The sequence below is a fragment of the Gallus gallus genome, chromosome 5, assembly GCF_016699485.2.
Source record: "Gallus gallus isolate bGalGal1 chromosome 5, bGalGal1.mat.broiler.GRCg7b, whole genome shotgun sequence".
Taxonomy (NCBI): Eukaryota; Metazoa; Chordata; class Aves; order Galliformes; family Phasianidae; genus Gallus; species Gallus gallus.
This window is the reverse complement of record NC_052536.1, coordinates 29,931,767-29,954,710: the sequence shown is the minus strand read 5'-3', so window position 1 is coordinate 29,954,710 and position 22,944 is coordinate 29,931,767. Positions and strand designations below refer to the sequence as shown.

The following is a 22,944-nucleotide window of genomic DNA, read 5'->3' as shown; positions in this document are numbered from 1 at the left end:
ACTAGTGACAGCTCAGCTTTGGTTCCATGAGACTCAGAAATATGTGAAGCATTATTCTCAAATGCAGAAGGTCAGATCTGAGTTAGTATTATCTACCTCCATCCAGCATTACAGACTAAGATCATAAAGCACAAAATTAACCACAGAAGAGATTATATCCTCTCATTCAGAATGCAAAGTGTAGGTTATCTAAATGTCTTTCAAATGATAATGACAATAGACAAACAAATATCTTAATACTGATGGGATAATTTTTCTGCCAAAGTGACAAAGATTGTCACAAAGATTTGTGACAAAGATTAACAACTAAGTTAATATGACCAGTATAGTCAGTTGTAGTCTGTATAGTCAATTCAACGCTATTAACTCAAGTATATTTGTTCTGCTACTGCTCTACATAATGCTATTTTATATGGACAAAGGAAGACTTTCCAGCAATGATATGGAATTACTCAGATACTAAGTTTTAAAACAATTTGTATCTACAAATATAAAGAGGCCATATTTCTCTACAGCAATCTACACCGAAAAGTTAGCTGTTGCACTGTTTTTAGGCAAGGCTTATTAGCACTACAAATGTTTAAAAAGAATCCTGAAAACTAAAATGGTAAGACATTTTCTAGAACACTGTTTAGAGAAAGCAACATGCAGGACTTGGAAACCAGCAAGTAAATGCTGAACTAACATTTTTTCCACTACTGTTTACTGTGCAATTCTACTCCAAAAAGTGACTGCACAAAAATGGCACGTCATCATTGAATAAACCATTCTATGTATATCAGAGACTGATTACATCTTTAACTGAGAAGAATTCGCTTTGACTCGTTTTTACTCTAATTAGCTTGGAAAATCAACACAGTGCGGAGAAAGTGAGCTGAACTTTATTCTTTTTTTCTGACTTTATACACTGGTTGTTCCATCTAATTCGTTACTTATGCCAAGCCATGAAAATTGAAAAAACAGAACAAAGAAGACACCAAGTATCTGAGGATGTACTATTTCATAAGTGGGAATGTTTCTGGTGGGGGGAAGGTAAGAATTCTTGAGTTGCTGCTGAAAAAAGTTTTATAGACTTCACAGCTTTTTTTCTTAATAGTATTTGGTCATCAAAGTACTGTGCATAGAAAAGACAGGAAAAACATTTTTCAAAGACAGCCTCTGACTTTTTGTTCATTCTAAGTATTTTCATCCTCAGTTTTTGGAAGAGTTCACACTTTTTATTCTTGCATTGTCTTGACAAAGAAGAAAAATGTCTTTTTTTGTTAAATCTCTGTCCTTGAAAAAACATACATTTGTTTTAAATTTTAACAACAATCAGAGATTTAGCAAAGAATTTTTCAAAGAAAAAAATTAAGTCTGTGCCAATTTACATAAAAATCAAAATTCCTTTCTAACAAATACCTCAATAAATATAATCAGTTACATATGGTGTATCACCATATTCAAGGATACACAGTAAATGTTATACTAATAGTTGATAGCAAAAAATATGTAAAATGGATTGCCCATTCTCAAACATTCCTAGTACTCTAAATATTTGTATAAGCTATATATACAGACTACTATTCTCTTTTTAATTTAAATATATCAAATACAGAGCTTTACAGAGAAAATATAACAAAGACAGTTGGGATCAAATATGATCACAGCCAACATATAGAAAACAATATTTCTCTATATTTTCTTAGTATTTAACTATTTACTGATAAGTAGCATCTAGGCAGTTGAGAAAGAAAGACAGCCTTAGAGTAAGTAATTTTTCAATACAAAATCTTTAGTATAGCAAAATATTACAACATACTAAAGTTGCACTGCAACATGTAGATTCTTTTTATGGTATCAAAGTGGTTGCTTACATATAGGACAAAAAATTACTTAAAATTTATCTAACATTTTAAGCAATAGTTGACATCAAGTTTGACAATTTAAATATTTATTTTGAAAATACAGATGTTTCTTCCTGTATCTATACACCCATCCCCTCAGTCCTTTCACTGTTAATAGCTACCATTTGACTATTTTAGATTTTACAAGTTAATTCATATAGAGAGTTCAGTTATAGAATACATAGCTCCCAGCCTTCGTTTTTCCTCAGCTGTCCTATTTACATGCAATTTTACTGAGATAAACCATCTTATTAAGCATAAATCTCTCCTTTCCTGTAATTTCTAATCAAACACACGAAGAGAACACCTCTTAAGTCCTTGAAATTTCTTAGAACTCAAGATATGCAAACTATCTCTAATAATGCTCATTGTACTTCACAGCATATCATAGTACATAATTACGTATGCCATTCTGTCAACCTTTGCACCTGGTCGGTGATTTACTCCCCTGTGGAACATCTGTGCACACAGAAAAAAATCTCACTGGACTCTGAACCCTTCTTGAATCTGACAAATAAATAATAAAATTAGTATTTGGGAACCATTCAAAATTTTAAAGAAAAGCAACTGTTAACTAAAAATGGACCAATAAAAAATGCAAGACCACAAGCATGAAAAAAACAGATTGAAGTTAATACTAGCTGGTTTCAACCATTTCACTATGCAATGACTACTGTACCCTACAGAATAAAAGATTGTTAAATATAACATAAAGTGCTGAAGGAAAAAAAATCTTCCACATGCATTAAAATATTTAGGCTAATGCAAATTAGCATGGTAACAGAGTAACAGAGTAGTGCCACTCTCAACTCTCTTTTGACAGCAATTGCCATCAGATCCATATCTTCCAAGGGAAACAGTTGCCCTGAAAATGAAGCTGGACATGTCCAAAAGAAATCAAGTAGAAAGTTACAAAAGACTCAGATTCTCTAACTTCTAGGCACAAGTACCCTTTGCCAAGTAATGTCAGTAAAAACACCACAGACACCAGAATTCCACAGGACAGATAATATACAGCAGCTACAGGAAACCACATAACTTCAGAAGCATTATGTCATACAGAAGGGGAGAGAGATCTTTGCAGCATCTCCCAAAAGTAAGTTAGTTTATGCCAGCCAAAATAGATCTCACATGGCTTGCAAATAAAGGGATAGCAAGCTAAATTGAGACAGAAATGTCAAGGAAAACTGACACATTCATGGACAAAATTGACACATTTCATTGGCAAAAGCTCTCCATATTTTTAACCCTTTTAAATATTTAAATTTCTGCAGAATGGAATGAGGCAGTTCATCATGCAGCACATCAACAGAAGTAAATGATGTATTGTATAGATCTTCTCTGAGCCTAAGCTACTTGAAGAATGAAACTACAACCTGCATTAAGAATTCATCACCAAGCTGTGAAGCTGCTCCATGAACAACTGACACAGAATCCAAATGCAGTAACAAAAGCCTTTCTTGTTATAAACATTCTGTTTACTTTCTACTACGTTTCTCACGTGCTTCTGTTACCTTGGTCTTAGGACTGCCTAAGATGCTAAGTCTGTATAGATACAAGAATGCTAACATTTCTGTTGGAGTTCAAAGATTATACCCAAGAAGAAGAAAAAAAAATACTGGTATTATTAAAATATTTTAAAACACAACATACAAAAATACAGAACAACATTTTCAATTCTGTTTTTGTTAATCATTTGTTTAGATTGCAATTTCCAAGAAGTCACATTATCCATCATTTACCCATAAAATCAAATTATTCATTACTGCTACCGATTCATAATAATGCTTTGGCACATAAAATTTGAAAACAATGTGAAAAATGACTGAAAACAAGATGAAGATGAAGCTTCAGTGACTGAAACTACAGAGGCAGTATGGATCCAATAAAACTGATTGTAGTAGAGAGCAAGTTGTCTCTGATCTTGGGAGAATGCTTTTGGACACCTAACAGCTTTTTTATTAGTGTGGCTGATTAAAATGAAAAGCCTTACTACTAAAATGCTCTTTTTGATGAGTTTTTTTTTGCCATGAACTATAGACCTTGCAGTCCAGTGGGATACAAACCCTTTGATCCTATGCAGTCACATAAATTCAGAGTCGTAAAACAACATTGAATTTGATTTTATTAGTGTGGCTGATGTTGCCAAAATTGTAATGCAATCTTGTTTTTCTTCTCTTTTCTTCCTTTTCTTTTGGGGAGGGGTGGAGAGGAAAGCAGAGTTTACTGTCAACATTGCTTCACATTATAAAGAACTAATTTCTTTGGCAGCCAGACTCCAAGCCTAAGTCACTATAACAAAGTCTTGTAACGACATGAGAGAGTAATGATATGCATTGTGTTCTAAGCTTCAGTGAATGATTTGGCTGAGGCAAAAGTAAGCTGAAGCAAAAAGCAGCATAAGTATAGCATATGGAAAATAGTAAGTAAGGACATAATTATATTTCCGTAGAAGGATAACAGGTAACAGTGAATAGTACTTTGCGGTAGGAAATAATCAGCAAAACGATGCTATGAGTTCTTAAATCTCATACTCAATAAAATTAATTGCACTTTTAGAAATCAAAGCTTTTCATTCCTCATTAGCGTAATTTTTGTTCAAAAAAAATCTGTGAATACCTACACTGATGAAATGACTGCCCTCTCTACCAATGTATAGAGAGTACACGTGTACAATGAAAACATCTAAAACATTTTGAGCTGCAGCAAGCCGTTCACTTCCTAGCTATGGGAGGAAATATCACTTTCCTCACCTGAGTTACAGAGAGGAACCTCAACAAAAACAAACTGATCATCTGGTGAAACAATTTGTTCTTCAACGTATAATAAAATATATTACAAAACATACTACCTCATTTCTCTGTAGCAAAAGAAATGAAGGTAGAGGTCACCTTTGTGGTCAGTTTCACATTCAGAAAAGAAGTTTTTATTAAGGTACATACTTACTAGGAAAAAAAAATCTTTTCCTCACAACTTCATGAAAGGGCAAACTTCAGGGCAGACTTCTCTTTTTTTTTTCTTTTTTTCTTTTTTTTTTAATAGTGACAATATAATACTTGCCTCAATTACACTGATTAAAGAAAGAATACAAACTTCAAATATTCTTATCAAAGCAAATTATGTAAAGAGATGCTACAAACAAGATACTTTGCAAAACTTCCACCTCAGTTTAACCAGGAAGCTCCCAATTCTGCAGATATTATCATAAATGTCAGTGGTTAAAAACAGAATAATTACCAGTCAGGTAACATTCTGAAGAAAACTCATCACTGTTTTTACAACCAGTCTTCTTCTATGCCTTTGATAGAGTTTCTTAGCAGGTAAACATACTGGTACACATAGCTAAGATACAGTTTTTGGCCTTCAGAGATTCTACTTGGCTCACAGTAGTAAAAGTTCTATTTTGGAAATGACCCTCTAATTTGGTAAAAGACATGGCTACTTTAAACTAATGTATAGTAAATGCTAAGTATGCACTATCACTTTATGCTAGACACTCCCTTTACAAGACTCTGAATACAGGAAATGTTTTTAAAAATTGTTTAAAGCCCAAAACAGCTTTGGTCAATTGCTCAAAAGGGAAAACTACAAGTGTGGTTGCCAGAGCAACCTTAAATTGCTCACTCTTGATCAGTGTTTCCATGAATCTTCCTCTCTGACATAACCAGCTTCTCATTCAGGGAACATGATGAGAGTTAGTCCACACAATAACAGAAACTGCATTGTGGAAAAACGCTAAGCTTTAAGACTTCTGCTTCGTGTGTGCTGAAGCACAAAGGTGCATCCTCAACAAAGCATGGAACCTCGGGAACAGTATTCCAATAAAGGCATTATAATGCTAAACTGCCAAAACGGGTTCTGTACCTGCACAAACTGCAAAGTTCCTGTGAGATGTATCACGACCCACTTTAGCTCAAGTGTTTTTCAACTGTTAATCAATGATACAACTGATTTTCTAAGCAGCTATCCTGAGATTCTGGTGTCCAACTTGTAGGTGCAAAGTAAATTAAAAATGAAATTTGATGTAATCATAAAAAGGCAAATCTGAGCATTCCAATAATTTTCTCTGAAATATCTTGAATCAGAAGGCACATATTAGGCCTCTGTATATAAAGAAAGAGTAATAGTAATATATGCCTATCTGAACACATTTTGTAAAGTCAAATTTACACATAGGAAACACTAACAAATTAAAATTTGTGACATTGTAAAATTCATAATAAAACCATCTATATTCAAACCACATTTTGTTTACGAAGCAAAGGAGGATGACCTCCCTCGGTCACTCACGAACCAACAAGAATAAAAACAAATACTGAATAGATTGTATTAATCCTATGATACATATTCAGGGGAAAACTCAATTTACAAGTAAAAACTTTATTCGGACACCAGATCCCAGTTGTTACAATGTACCTCCTACAAGCAGCTTTCTGCCTTACATTCCCATCTGCTTCTCTCCCCCTCCAGCTTGCCGGCCTTATCCTACTGTCTATGCTCATGATTTTCTGTCACCTCTCACACACAACTTTCCAGCATACATGCTCTGCTTCAACTTCCAGGGTTTTACTTTCACTTTGCACCTTCATCAAAAAGAGACTCAAGAGACAAGCTCCTAGCTTTTGACTTCAGAACATCCTTGTAAGCATGATCCCCCCCCTGCCAAGAGTAAATTGTGGCACCCACCCATTAACCAGTAGAACTTAATTTTGCCCCAGTGTTATTGGATAATAACTTCAGTGGTTTCAGAATCCTTGACGGCTTTGTGGAACTGACATATAAAAAGATGCAATCGGTACAAAAAGCACCAGATTTGCAAAGTCAGAAGTATTTACTGAATGTGAGAAATAACAGTTCTGTCTCCAAAGCTGGTAAGCTACAAGTTCAGACAGATTTTCCCTCTATCAGAAAATCATACATTCTTGTCAAAATGATCCCTATTCTAAAACCAAGAACATTAGAGCTTACGAAAGGGAATTTTGCTAGTCAAACTAAAGAAAATAATGCATATTATTCAAAGATAAGGCTTACAGTTATTAGATCCAAACAAACATCTGGTGCAGTAAATTTCAAAAAGCTACTAAGTTTAGCATGAGGATATATATTTTCAAAATCAAAGCGGTAGGGTCATGGTATCAGGAACATTCATACTACTGAATTTCTAGTGGCTTTTACACTTGTATGATCACATTTCACTTAATGTCTCTTCTCCATAATTGTTTCCTATGTTACAGAGGTCTTCCAAATCTGTCAAAATTAAATGTCGTCATGTTCACACTATGTGTTGTAGTTTATTCTCCCTAGCACATACTCCACAGCTCAAGGTGATGGGATAAATTGGTTTTCACAAACTATGATAAATGGAGGATTTTTGTTTGTTTGTTTGTTCTTTAATAATGCATCTTTTTCTAGAAGACTTTCATTTTAACCTTAATTAAGTAAAGTGTTTCATAATGTGTCTAAATTTGAGCATGAGGGCTGTCCTGCCAATCTTTTAAGGCTATAAATTGTCTTGGATACTCTATACACATTTTAACTATCTAATACCATGTTTTGTATTAAGTTGTTTAGTAAATGGAGTAATCCCTGGATTAACATATCTGCAGTTGACATGAAGCCTAAACAACATCACTTCTTACAGTAAAATTGCATTGATGAAAATAATAGGGTGGCAATCTAAGATGTACTGAAAGAAAATGACATAAAGTCCTCTTGGATGTTCAAGTTATCTGACAAAAAACAAAAACAAACAAACAAAAAACACAGACAATGTAAAGTAAACACATGATTAATGGGAAAAACACCAATTATAAACAAGGTCAGTGGAGGAGGAGAAAGAGATTTTTGCACAAAAGAGCACAAAACTACGTACAACACTACCAAGTACTGGTTTATAGACTATGACATGGATATAGGTAGTGCGATTTACAAGTTTTTAAGATATAAGTAAGCACTGACTGAATTGGAGAGATCTTTGTGGTACAAGTAATTCATGTCCTGTCTTCAAGAAATACAACAGTGCCAAAAAATATTTACAGTTCATGAAATTTCCATCTTCCCAAATTTAAAATAGGCAATTTTCTCACATTGTTCGAAGTTCACTATGATATATTTAACACATTACTTAATTAGTAATGAGTAAAATAGTCAGTCTCCAGAGATAAAAAAGCAGCCTTTTCAGAAAACAGTACAAATAACTAGAAACTAATTTTCCTTCTGGGGAAAAAAATTACAGCACTACCTATGACAACAGGAAGATGAGGAAGTATTGGAAAGAAATTAACTCGTACACCATGAAGAATTATTCCATACTTCCACCTTGAATGAAGATACAATTGACAACACGTGCTTCCAAGTAAAGTGAAGCACTTCTCAATAGTTCTTTCTGTGGTTGTATGTATGGTGTAGAAAGTTACTGTTTTATTGCTCTTATCCTTTGCTCTCATTCCCCAGTCTGCTACTCTACCTCTTCTACTACTGGCCATGCAAATTTATCATTAGAGTGATTTTCAAGAAATACATACTCAAAAGATAATCTTGCTGCTATTCTCTAGAAGTCATAGGTCTACTGAAGCTGTCATCTTAACATAATTTCATGGGCTTTCAGTCTGTTCTTTCTCATATTTTTTATGTTTTTCTTGATCTTTGTATTGTTATTGTCACATACTGCAAAAATACTCCATGTTAAACATGGAGAATGCCTTCATGAGAACAATGTAGCCAAGAAGATTCATAAAGGCACCCAAAGCATGCACAGTGGTAGAACTATTCATTTCACAGCTGAGCACAAAAGACTGAAATGTTTCAAGTTAAGCAAGAGTAGTATCAATGATTAACCACAAGCTGGGAGACCTTCATCAGTAACAACACATGGAAATGCTGAAAAGCCTGAAAGAACTCATTAGGAAAGACTGACTAATAAACCCTGGCTGACCTTGGCTGCTCTTTTAGACTGCAACTCAGTGTCACCAGACAGAAGCATACACCATATAGAGATTTTATTTGTACATGTTGGGACACGAAAATCCAGCAAAGAATGCACAAAGCAACTAGCTACATTACACATGCATTTAATCTTATAAAGGTTAAAAACATTAATCTTTGCATCCTGAAGCATTAAGAAAAGTCGGCATATTGTCCAGTCCTTCAAGATTGTTTTGTTAAGTACTCCAGCGTATCAGAGCTTTCAACACTATTCATCACTGACCCCAATAGATTAAATGTAGATTTCAAAACACGGTGACTTCTGACAAATTGTGGAGTCCCTATCCCTAAGAAAGGATTCATGTAAGCACATGTAACAATGGGCAGAGGAGCAATGGTAAAAATTTGAGATCCCTACCTATGAGCATCAGAAACTTTTCAACTTCATTGGTATAGACTCTTTCAAAAAAGAGTAGATTTAGGGGAAAAAAAAATCAAGTATGTTAAAATGTTTTGATCAAGTGTTAAAAAATCCAACTTCTGCTGTTGCTTCTGAGGCTGGAATTCTACTTGTCTATGTAAATAAAAAGCATTTTAAATGTCAAAAGTGAAATTACCCACTTTCACAAGAGGTTTTTTTTTTTTTTTTCCTTTGATAAGCATTCTGTCACACAGCAACTTTCAATATTATTTATCACCGCATTCCAGAATTAAAGTACAAATTCCAAACGGTATCAGGGAGATCTTTTGTTACATCCTCATTACAGTTAAAGAGCAGTGGAAGCACTCACAAAGGGAGGCACACTGACCGTGAGGGAAAACAAATCCGAAAGTGAAAAAACAAAGGGCCAGGAAAGGAACCGTGTAGCATAACAGATGTAGAAATAGATTTGTGAAAAGAATGAAGATGTCATCACATAGGCAAAGCTTTATTTCTTCATTCAGTAACTAAGGAAATGTTTCTATGCCTTTGTGATCTCAGAACAAAATAAAAATTAATCATTTTGAAATTATCAGACAATTTTGACTGGTGTTATGACTTTCCTTTCTGTGTTCCTTTCTCTGCGAGACTTTTAGGTCCTGGTCTTTAATCTCAGCTTATGATATGAAATTAATTTCAAAGTTAAGCAAGTTCTGTGAAAAGGAAACTTCCTACTCAATTCTACGTTATAGCTCTTGAACCCTTTGCAAAAACGCAAAAATTACTAGGGAGACCACAAAAATTACTATGAAAGCCCCATGCTACCCTCTACAAATGAGGCCAGACCACTCTTTCATGATGTCATGGGCACTTACCCACCACTGCTTTGCTGCTAACTATGTTTTAGGTGTCAGTAATGCCATTCTAGCTGTCTTGGTTGCATCTGCAGGTATTTCTTTCTAGAAGGAGTATTTTTAAAAATTATTTTATTATTATATATATATAATATATAATATATTTAGATATATCTATATATAGATATAGATAATAATCTATCATGTATTATTGTATTATTATGTATTACTATGTTATATATATTATATAATTTATGCATTATCTATGATTTTCTTATTTATCTAACACAGATTGTTATTTATGTGTACATATACTTTCCTGTATGAAATATAGTCATGTAATATGCATAACTTATATTTTCTTATTTAATAATAATTATATTGTTATATAATAATATTTTCACAAAAAGCTGTGACTTAAAACTAAAGATTCTGGTGTTCTGTGTATGGTAAGTGGCAAAAGATGTAGTGAGTTGGTGGAAATGCAATAAACTGTATGACATAGAAGATCCATGCATAAAGTACAGAATTAAAGAAGAGCATAAAGACTTTGATTCTATCATCCAAAAGTAATATTAAACTTGTGTGTAACCAAAGAGGATTTTTGGTACCTGTGTGCTAAAAGGAAGAAGGAGAAAAGTATTAACTTTTTTCAACATGTTTTATAAATGGTACTTTCCTATGCTGTTAACTAATATAATTAAAATATTACCTACACATTGTTTCCTTCATTTGGAATTCAGCAGTCCCTTTACAGTATCTTGATTTAATGTTAAGTAATTTTCATCTCCTTGGTTTTTAGATACTGCGCACATGGTTCTACAGGACAAAATACTGTGGTGATGACGATGACTACTATCGCGTACTGAGAAACTTGGAATTTACTTCTGCGGGGCCTGCAGCAGAAAGGCTCTGCTGCCACCTGGCGGCATTATAGGGAAATACACTCCAGCAGCACAGGCGAAATGGTTCAAAGCCTTAAAAATGCCTTAAAAATGCATCCTTTCGTTTTAGTAAAGAATAGGTGAGAAAATTCCGAAATTCTTTGAGGAGACAAACTAGTAAACGTAGTTAAAATTAAATGGGTAAAAACTAAGTATTTATTTCTACTATATAAACCTTTATATGCCTCACCTTTATGAGGATGTTTCAATTGAATTATAGACATTAATGAACTTATCAAGAGATATGAACTATTCTGACTGCTATTCATTGTATATGATAAAGATTCGATATTTTGATGTTAATTACTGTGAATGTTATATGACTAGAATTAATTTCAAGTGTCATAAAAAAAAAAAAGAATAAAAGCCTCTTGTTACTGTGAGAACATAAAGGTAGCGTTATAAAATACAGAGTGTATGTCATTCCCCTTCCTTTCCTGTGAGTGTTTTACATCCCCTGGGACTGCTACACTTCCTGCAAGTTCAGCCACCTAGAAAAACAACAACCCTTTCACAGTGGCTGTATGGACAAAGCTCTGGATTCACTCCAGGCTGTTTCACAGAAAGTTTACAGAACAATTCTTAAAGAGTAAAAACCACTGTGAATTTCCTTCACATAGTCAAGGAAAAAATATAACATACAAAACAAAATGGAAAAATAAAAGATCATATTACATGCCCTTTACGTGTTCATGCAACATGACCATGTAAGCAGCATTTGACTCTCATATTTCATTCACTGTAAAAAATGACTCAATGTACTAAGAGTCGACCTTCTTTTCATGTAATGAGTAATTTAGTGTTGACTTTTCTTGGACAAAAGACATATTAAGAGTATAGAATTTCAGTATTTTCATTCTAAGCATGTTTTTAGGTTATTATATTGGTACTATATAAAATTTTTCAGATGGTATCCTATATGTTCCTGGAAGTAAACAGTTGTAAATGCTTGTACATACAAAAGGGATGCATCTACAGAGGGTCACATTCTAGTATGAGGAACTCATTGCCGTAGACATGCAGAGAAAGAGCTGTTCAGATGGCACTGAATCCAGAAGTCCTGGAACCATGTAATATTATCATTTATTCATCAGCACTGTATGTCTTGAGTGCAGACTTTGTTTCAGGAAACCCTTAACTGCTGGAAATGGCATACTAAGGCATCATTTCTCAGCAGTTTAGTCACTATGCATCTTTTATGAACCTGGTGCCTTACACCAGGCTGGGCTGAGGTCCAAAAATCAAAGCAGCACTCTGCTAAGTACAGAGGCAGTGGTAGGAGAAGCAAAGAGGAAGAGACAATGAAGACATTCAGACTCACCAATAAAAAAAACAGGTCAAAACCAGTATTATTCATAAAGTGTGTATTTCTTATTATAAAATGAAAATTCACCTTTTTTCTTACGAATCATTAGTCTGACAAACAGAACTTTGTGAAAGGTCTCTAATGACTTCTAATTTAACAAAAAAAAAAAAATCCCAAATGAGATTCTGAAAGTCTTGTTTTAATGACATTTTGCACAAAAAAAAAAAAAGGTATTATTTTTGTGATCCAATTTAGTACAACATTGCCATTACCCAAAAGCTCTACAAAATGACCCTGTAGCCTTTTCTGTTGGAATTAACTGGTCTGAGATAAAACAGTGACAAATATCAAAGTAACCACCAAACAAACATACACAATATAAGTAAACAATAAACAATCTGTCAGAAATTGACACTATAACTGCATTATCCCTCTACCTCATGAACAGCAAATATTTCCATTTCAGCTCATTTCAAGTTATATTTATGCACATGTATAAAACAGTAACATTTTATGGTGTACTCATTGCTGGAAGCTACTTCACAATTCCACTTGTTGGAAAATGATCAACTCACAGCTTCCTTACTACTAAGCAAGATAACACAGGAACACAACTAAACATTAAGACGTAACAATGCCTTCAGGAAAACACAAATAATCCAGGTTTGGTTTTTTTTGTTTGTTTGTTTGTTTTTCTTTTAATACTAAAAGAGTATATTTTCAAAGCTGTGAGAAGCAGTCAAATGAATCTACTTCTCTTCCAGTTTCTTTAGATGTGCTCTTATGGAAAACAAAATGTGCAATACCAACATTATTTTAATGAAGGGTGGAATTGGGAAGATCACATTATGACTAAAATATCTGAATTTTGTGAAAACTCGAAGGAGATAACTCTACAGCAAGTAGGGTCACATCAAGCTTCAGTTTTCCTGTTACCAGTACTTGTCTGCTCTGTCTCTACTGTTTCCAGGATTGCTGGAGATGTACAAACACATTTTTCTCTCACAAAGCCTGTGTATTCTCTGAAACAATCTCTCAGAAAAAACAGTAAATCCCATTTCCATCTATGCACTGTTCTTGTGCGAGAGCGACACTATTCTTTGTAAGAGAATATTTCAAATGTTTATTGTACAATATTGCTTTTCTTAGTTCCAGTGCAAGCGTGCACTTCCCTGTGCTGAATTTTAACAGATGCTTATTAGGAAAGCATGCACTTCACTCTAGCAGAACAGAGAGCTTATTGCAGAGCAGTCCTTTCTACAACACCAGCTGCTACCACCATTCCACCCCACCTATTCAAGGAACTAACACTTCTCCATTTCAAAGGTTTTGTACTATTACATCCTAGCTTTTGTGCCAGCAGATATCAATACTCTGTAATACAGAGAGCTCTATTAGAACTGACGCAATTATGCTTTAAAATATTTAATAATTGGTGAGAGAAGGAAAATGCCATTATTATTTCTTTAAAGTAGGACAGACTGCTCAACAAATTCATTTTGTGTTACACTGGTATTTAAGTTCCTGCTTTTATGATAAAAACACCTTGTTGTAATTCTTAACCTCACTTAGCAGAGTTAATCATGTCAAGAGAAAGTGAGTTCTAATGTTAAGCATTCTGATATTAAGCATCGGCAATTAGATAGTTGGTCAAGTCTATGTTTATGAAAATAGGCGTTAATAAAGAGGGCACAATACAAAATTCCAGGCAGTCACACAAATGCAATTACTGTGCTTATTTTTCAGGCTAAAACTACTTTCAATATTACACTGTATAAAACTGCTTTTATGGAAGTATGTTTTGCAGAGAAAGGCTGAGCAGGTAAATGACAGTGCTTTAAAATATTACGCAAAGGTAAAAGCACTGTTGAGACAGAAGGAAGAATTTGTCCTCTGTGTCATGTGAGAACAAAAATAAGCAAAGTTATGAAGGGGAAATAAGAAAACAGTTAGTATGTGCATAGATTATAATTAAATTAATTCTGAGTTTACAGTCAAACCAAAAACAACCTTTAGAAAGAAAGAATATTTTAACATTTGATGTAAAGAATATGTTGCACTATTTAAATCCATAAAATGCACAGACAGGTAAAGAGAAAAAAATATTACAAAAGTATACCTTTAATGTTTCAATTTCTTCTTTGTGTTCCCTCTTTAAATGCAAAATGGCAGCTTGGTACTCTGTAGAAATAAAAAGTACATTCCATTAGAGTCAGAAACGAACACATGTTCAACACACCATATTTCATAATACACCATGAAGTCCAGAACGCAGATGCAGGTTCTCAAATAATAGATCTGCAAATGGTGAGGGAAAAGAAAATGTCAACACAGTAATTAACGTGTTTTTTTTTTTTTTTTCTAGGATCACATGACCAGATTTTCAGTGGTTTTACAGAAAACAGAGGATAATGAAAGGAAGTATTCCATGCTGAGAGGGAATGATTGTGTAGAGGTATGTCAGACTGGAATAACAAGAGGAAACAAAAGGTTTATCTCTGCTAATAACAGCAGAGCTGGTAGGATATTATTACATATACATGCATACATTCACATTCTATAAAAGCATCTATTAAATACAGTATTTTAAACAGAGCTGAAAATATACAGTCACTAAACACACATGAATCGGATAGAGGACTAGTCACACACATGAATAAAGACCTGAAAATGTACCCAGCAGCAAAAGATACATAGAATTCTGCAAAATGAAGATTGATTACAGTGATGGGTACCTTGCCAGAAAAACTATACCATATAGTGAGCAACTCTGATATGGCAAAGATTTATCACAATCCAAAGAATGAAATTCAAAGCCAGAGAAATTTAAGTCAGCAGTGAAAAACTGGATGATACTGAGCACTGATGATGGGCAAATTGGAGGATGCTGAGAATTGACTATACCATTTCAGCGATGGCTGTAAAAGTGTAGAATTACCAAATGGATGACTAGAACTCACATCTCATGCTGTTGTTTCCCTCAAACTATATTGTGGCTATATCTGACCAGAGGAAGAAAACAGAATTTTCATTACAGTTGTAAAATGATCTAAGAGAAGCCTGTCTTCTTTGAGACATTGACCCAGATGCTATGGTTCTTCTTAACAAGCAACTGGAGTTCATTCTTAGATCATTAAAGCTCCACTTCTATCGGCTTCCAAATCAAAATTCATCTGATGGTATATTTCTAGTTCCCTGGCTGGCTTCTGCATCCTGAACTAAAAAAAGGAATCAAAACCTAAATTAAAGGATTGAAAATAGTCCAAGGAGTTTAAAATTTACTGACAATGCTCTCAAAAACTGAAGGGATTTGTGTGGTGCCTGGAATAGAAGAACCAATAAAAAAGTATTATATCATCAAAGTATCAACCGAAGATTAGTGATTTTTTTTTTTTTTTTTTTTTTGCATTTCTCTTTTTCTCTTCAGAACACATGGACAAAAAAGAAAAGATAGATAACAGTTGTGTATATCTATCTGAAATCTGTATAATGCACAATCTTTTAATGTAAAGCCATTTTTTTTTCCCCCAAATATTTTGAGAGGCAGGTGAGGTTATATATGAGCAGCTGAATTTATAAACAAAATCAAAAGGAAAATTGATTGGTACTTTACAAGACACAAAATAAGAAACACAAGTGATTCCGACCAGTAGTACTATCCACATAAACTCCTCCATCCTCTCTAACAAGGCTCTACTTTGTGCTTTCCAGCACAGAAATACTTCCTGACTGCAGACTGAATCATAATCACATGAATCCACGGGCTTGTAGATTTTCCTCTATTAATTCTTCTGACCTGTTGCTGCACGCTTTGGACATCAGCTCCATTTATCCATTTGCCTAAACTGGATTTAAAAAAGCATCTGCCTCAGGTTCCCTGAGCAAGCTGTGACCCTTCTGGTACCTCAGCTACTTAAGCACTCAGCTTGCAGGGCATGAACCTAGGGAACATTGTGACTTGAAGTTTAGCTCTTAAAGGCCACATGACAGCCAAAGCAAATAACAGGCTTTGAAAATTCTTCTAACAATTGGTTCTTAGTTTCTAACAGAGCTATGCAGATCTACAGATTTATCTTAACAAAAGATCTACTTTCTCTCTGGGATTGCCCAATGCTCAACATTCTTTAGGATTTGGGTATGAACATGTGCTGGCATAGACCCATTCTGGCACCTAAAGCAGATTTTTCACCATGTTCACCCATTCCCAGATCCCGATTACCTCTTCTCTTAAGTTGACACAAATATTTGTGCAGCCACAAAATGATGGAAGAACCCCAGCAGATTAATCCTAATGTGGTACAAAAACAGCTGAAGAATGTTTAAAAAAGGAGTTGTATGTGATAGACATTTTGCAAGATACCATCATCTTAAGCTATTTAAGTCTCGAAGTCCCAAAGGCATGTGTTTTTCATTACCTCTCCTAGATGAAAGTTCCAAAACAAATTCTAGAGATTGCTTTGTTTAGATTTTGTTATAGTGTAAAAATAGAAAGTAGAGATTCTTTTACAGCTTACTTATTCCAAATAAAAGTATACTTAGCAATTACCAGATAAAAAGCATTAATAAACCTAATTATTAACTTAAAGCACTGTTACTATGTAAAAACAATTGTATCATATATTGATATACTGTAACAAACTAAAAACATTGTCTACCAAGCAATAAACTGACATTCTATGGTATAAGTTTATTTTGTTTCTCTCTACCATTACAGTTTCCCCTAGTTAAAAAGAAGTATCTACTGAATAGAAGCCAGCCCCCAACGACATAACATTTTCCTTCTTCTCAAGCAAACACTTACTTTTTTTATGTGCCAGATATGAATAAGAAATCACAACACAATGATAAAATTTTATAACACAGACTAAGTCATATCCATTCCTTTCATGTTTGTTTTCTTTGTGAAGTCACCAAAATTTGGTACAGAGAATATCTTGCATGCAGGGATGGCAATCTGAATCGTTAAGACACTGAAGAATTTACTAGAAAGAATGACTGCACCTATACAGTCCCAAAAATCAGTTTCTGAACATACTGGCAAGAGAAGTTTAATTGTTTAATGATGTTGTGATGCTGCTTAGAATGGCAAAACCACAACAGCAAAATAAATAATGATATATTAATAGAGAGAATTGTATGATGAAAAAAAATACAGGATACACTCTTTCTAGTACCAAGTCCTTAACTTCCATTTAACTCACACACTAGATTAATCTAGACAATCCACAAATGCCATAATCCTCACATGATCAATGAGAGGTTTGTTTAGGTTATAGACAAACTATGTCAGAGTTTCAGAAACCTGATCTGGCTCTGCATGTAGCCAGGGTGATTCTAGCACAACCACTGTAACTCATCCAGTCTTATTAGTTAACATTCATGAACATACACGGATTGTTCTCAGAGCCAGCTGAGATACAACGCTGCAAATGAACTGTAAGACCTCCCACTACATGGCGCTACAATACTGACCTGAAAATAAAGCTAATCATTACAGAAAGACAGAATTGCAGAATGGTTAATGTTGGAAGGGACCTCTGGAAATCATCTGGTCTGATCCCTGCTCAAGCAAGATCATGCAGAGCCAGGACCATGTCCAGATGACTTTTGAAGATCTCCAAGCATTAAGATTTCACACCCTCTCTGGGCAGCTTGTGACAGTGCTCTGCCAACCACGCAACCAAAAAATATTTTCTCATGTTCAGACAAAACCTCCTGTCCTATACTGGGCACCACTGAAATAGATCCTAACTCTATCTTCTGTACACACCTTCAACTATAGATCTAAGCTCTTCTGGCATCATAACATGGCTCTTTAATGTATCCCATTTCAGCACATCCCCTGGTTTCGATAATGCCAGAATTCTTATGCTTTCTGAGGTTTTAAAGTCTTTCACTATGCTGGATAACAGAAGACTGATGGTATAAACATCCTGTTGTACTTGCCTGGTCTCCAAACAGCCTGCCAGGAAAGAAAGTGGCTGTAAAGCATAAATAAGTTTGCTATCCACAATTCTGACAGTTCTCTGAAGGGCTTTTTAAACAAACAAATCAGATACAAATCAGATGGGAAGTGCTCTTCCCCTGAAAAATGACCACAAGCAATTAGGATGTAATTACTGAGGAAACAATGAAAAATGTTAGTCATTCACATAAGACAAACAAGCAAAGAAGTAAATAATCTCACTGCAAAAATTCAATTCCAACCAGCTCTAATTCTTCACTTGCTACTTCTAGTACACTTTCCCTCTGTTTTGAGAGGACATCAACCCAGGAAGAAATATAACAAATTTGGGCTGTTTTCTTCCCCTCACAATTTGGCATACTCTTTAATTATATAACTTGGTGGTTCCTTCTGTAATTATAATCCACTGCAGCAAACCATCACAAAACCAGGTGATTCTTTTAATAAGATACTGAGATAAAGTAGATGTACACATGACATATAAATACAGATATTTATTACCTCTTCCAGGAGTTACCAAAGTATTTTAAATGCCATGATACTGAAAAAATGTTTCAATTAGATATTTTTTTTAAAGTAACGTCAATGTTGGCAAAGTACCCAGGAAGCTGGACAGAAGTTGCAACAAAAGCTAAAGATTATTTTAACAGCGATTTAAACTCAGTTAATAAAGAAAACATGGCAGTGTGAAGCTTCCACTCTGTACGCACGTTACTGGAAAAATAAACCAGTTATTAACTGTAGAAAAACAGAAATCCCCTTACAGTTAAGTCAAACTTAACTGTCCATTTTACTTCAATGTTCTGCAATGGAAGTAGCTAAGATGTAAGGTATATGAAGCAGTCTTGATAACCATATGGATTTATTGGATTTATCAAATAGATAAAAAAATTTTCTTGGATTTCATTATCATGAGAATTATAATAATGATAAAATGTAGTCTTTCTCTCCAATCACTATTATTTTTCTACACTTTCATCCTTTACATCTATACATTTTGCATCTAGGGTTTGTCATATATATACTTTTCATATCTAGTAGGCAACACCAATGTTAGATCATGAAGGTACTCTCTGAACACAGAAACAGGAAAGAAAGAGATGCCTCTGGCCTAGGTCAAATCACTTTTCCAAGTTCAGAAAGCTATTCAGATCACTTTCATTTGGAAATTATTATCTCCAAGTAAAGGTACCCAAGATTTGTGCAATCAAGTAGATTTTAAAGAATAGCTTCACTAAGTCATAGTAGGGAAAATATAGCTGCATTAGAAAATGACGATGTCTAGTCTGGGGAGATAAGGTTATTGTAGAAAATTAAAGCAGCAGAATGCTAGAGCTGGAGTTCTAATGAGAAACAGATTCAAGTGTGTTAAGTAAAACCATCTTATTTTGTCTGAGATTACTCATATCACGTATTTCTAATCTATGTAATCATAGAATGGCTTGAGTTGGAAGGGACCCCAGATTTTTTTCTTCTATGTTTGCAAGTCCCAGGGGAGGTAAGCTGAGAAGCGCCAAGTGCAGATTGTGAAGAAGCCTGCATTAAGTGGAGGAGGGTTCCCAGGATGCCAGCACTAGCTGTAAAGCAAATGACAATTAGATTGTGGAGTCAGCTCTCACGTCTCTTGGAAACAGTATGGTATCAAAACTCAAACCAGAAACCAGACAGTGAAAACACCTCAGGTCACAGAAGCTTTGAAGCACAAAGGTCTAACTTTCTACAGCCAAACAGAGATGTTTAGCTGAGTCCTACTAAAAGAAAGACACAAATATGTCAAACACACTACATATTTTAGCTCACATGAGGAAATTCTTCATTGAAGTAATAAGAGGACTAGTCATACGTAGATTCCATTTTGATTATAATCCTGAAACAAAAATCATTCACCTTCATAATGAAAAAAATTGTATCTGCATTCATCTGTGCTAAAAGTCTATTTAGCCTCTTGTCCTGTTTCTGATGGCAGCAAAAATGCAGGTGATGTGAAAAGCTAAGTACAGGCAAAAAGGTAGCTGTACTTTTCTCGCACACACTTCCAGGACCTTGGTTTGCAATTCAAAACTTTCTAAACCACAGATGTTGTGAGTGGATTTTTCTCACGAGTGTACATTACCGATTTTAGAATTCAAGTAAGCAGAAAACATCCTGCAGCAAAGAATTAATTTCAAATTACGTAAAGACCCTTTTGTTTACTTTGAATCTGCACCTGATAGTTTCACTTAAAGTCTTCAGTGGGTCCACTGGAAGAAAAATGCCAAAGAATCATTCCTATTTCTTATGATTTTAGAGATCTCCATCATATCAACCTTGACAGATTCTTTTCCAGTTGAAACTAGGACAGTGTACAAATCAACATAAGTTTTCTTCATTAAGAGCATGTTCCATATTTTTGATCAAACTTACTGTTCTTCTCTGAACCTTTTACAGTTCTGAATATACCACTTCTTGTTAAATACAAAATGTGGACATTTATACAACAGCATTAAGATGATCTACATTTTTGTCTTCTATTCTTACAACTGCTACCATTATAATTTATCAGCTAATTTTTGATCACTAATGAGAACTGAAATTACGTTTCTCAAGTTCTATTCCAACCTCAAAGTCTTCTTTTTAATGAATAATGATCAGATCAGAATTCATTATATATGTGAATTTAGCACTTTTTTTTTTTCTTAGGATTTCTTTCGTCCTCATATGCACAGTGTAAAGTGCTTCATTTTGGATTTCTTTTGCTAATGTCTCTCAGCCTCAAAATGTTGGGTTTCTTGCCTTTTGAATTCTCCATTCTAATTCTTTTCTACTCTAACCAATTTCATATCAGCTGCAAGCTTTCCCATCTCACTGGTCACTTTTCCAGTTCACATATGAATAGATGCAGAGTGTAGAGCTGCAGAATTGCACCCTCAGCAAGTCTGCATGTGGCACAAAACTGGCAGTAGTTGTCAAGATACACTGAGGGGCCTGGACAGGCTGAAGAAATAGGCTGACAGGAACCTCACACAGTTCAGCTAAGGGAGATGCAAAGCTCTGCATCTGGGGAGGAACAACCTCAGGCACATCTGCATGCTAGAGACAACTTGTGCTCCAAAATACAATAAGAATTCTATGTCCTGGAAAATAAATCAGAGTGAATTGGTTTATACATACTTGATGATCTCGAAGGTCTTTTCCAACCTGAGCAGGCTAAATTTAATTTCCATATGGAAAATTTAGCTCTCATTTCCGCTTACAATATTTAATTAAATCAGTATAAGTATGCTGCTACAATATTTCTCAACATTTATTAAATCGTCTCACCTTTTCTTTTTGCATAAGTTATATTATTACCTCATTATTATGTAAGATATATTTCACAATGGAAGAGTAGAGCCCACAACTTCAGAAAGAACTTTTCCAGCCCAATTGTCACCTGCAGTCTTTACTTCAAGGATAGTTAGAATGCGCACCGACAGATTAGAAGTCCAGGTATTAGGTATGCTAGATTCTCACTAAAATTGGTTATGTTTACCTGGAATTTGCTCACAGACAACTGAAATGGGGAAGGAAAAAATAATAACAAAAAAAAAGTAACATCCGTTCTCTACTGTGGTATACTGATCAGTCTTCAAATCTGAACTTTGTAAAATCTGACAGCATTGTGGGATGGATCTGAAAGTCAGAGAAGCCAACGTAAGTACCACTCACTGTAGCAGGGTAGCAAGACAGTTGTAACTGAAATCACAGTCCCTTAACCTAGTGTTCTGAAAATAGACCTTCATCTGTACTACAGAACTATGTTGCCTTCATTCAATTTTTAGTCTTAAACACTGGTAGGTACTGCAGACTCTGCCTTTATGATTCTTGTTGTTTCAAGGAAAGAAACATATCGCCTTTACAATAACAACAGAGTCCAAAGACTAGACAGAGACAGACAACATTATGCTGTTCCACCCACCTGATGGTCCCTCCTTGTAAAGCTTTAGGTGAGCTAGAGACAAAAGCATAAGTGAGATAGTATTCAAGTTTCATGCAGGAAATGTATATTTTTACAGTCTTTAAGTATTTATCCTAGCAGAGAGTCCAGCAATGTCCCTATTTTTTATTCATCGTCGTAAGTATACTTTAGCCAGTATAAACAAAAGTAATTTCCATAGCCAACATATGGCATGTGCCACTGGACTGTAGAAATAAAACACGTATATTATTAAAAACAAGCCAAATATAACCTATGTTTCCCTATTTTGCAAAGAAAATGCACACTGTAAGACACACGTTTTTCCCTAATGCACAGAAAATCAAACACGAAATAAGTACTATGTGTTTTGGACAGCCTATGTAATTCAAGCAAATGCTTAAAATGTGTTCAGATGTGTAATCAAAGAAATTATTTGTATACATAGCAGCAATAATATTTATAAATACATGCAATACATATTCATTTAAATCTTTGTCATAACAGAGAGTAAAATGTACTGTGCATTAGCATTTCTAAAAGATAAGGTACAAGCATTCACTGGTAAATATAGGGAACCAAATATATAACCTGCAATTTTGGGAATAATAGATGCACTGCATCACAATGTTCTTGGCTGATTTGAATGGCAATTTTCCCTTTTCAAATCTGTTGCATAAGGCAAGTATACTCACTAAAATGTTATTATA

General features: G+C 34.5%; 1 protein-coding gene across 1 annotated transcript in view; it reads right to left on the bottom strand.

Annotated features, from left to right (window-relative positions):
• FMN1 (formin 1) overlaps nucleotides 1–22,944 on the bottom strand; it is a 116,892-nt gene that overhangs the window by 82,316 nt on the left and 11,632 nt on the right. Inside the window, exon 3 of the mRNA NM_204423.2 lies at nucleotides 14,455–14,516. Within this exon, the coding sequence (NP_989754.2) occupies nucleotides 14,455–14,516 (62 nt within the window). The remainder of the gene's footprint in view (nucleotides 1–14,454; nucleotides 14,517–22,944) is intronic.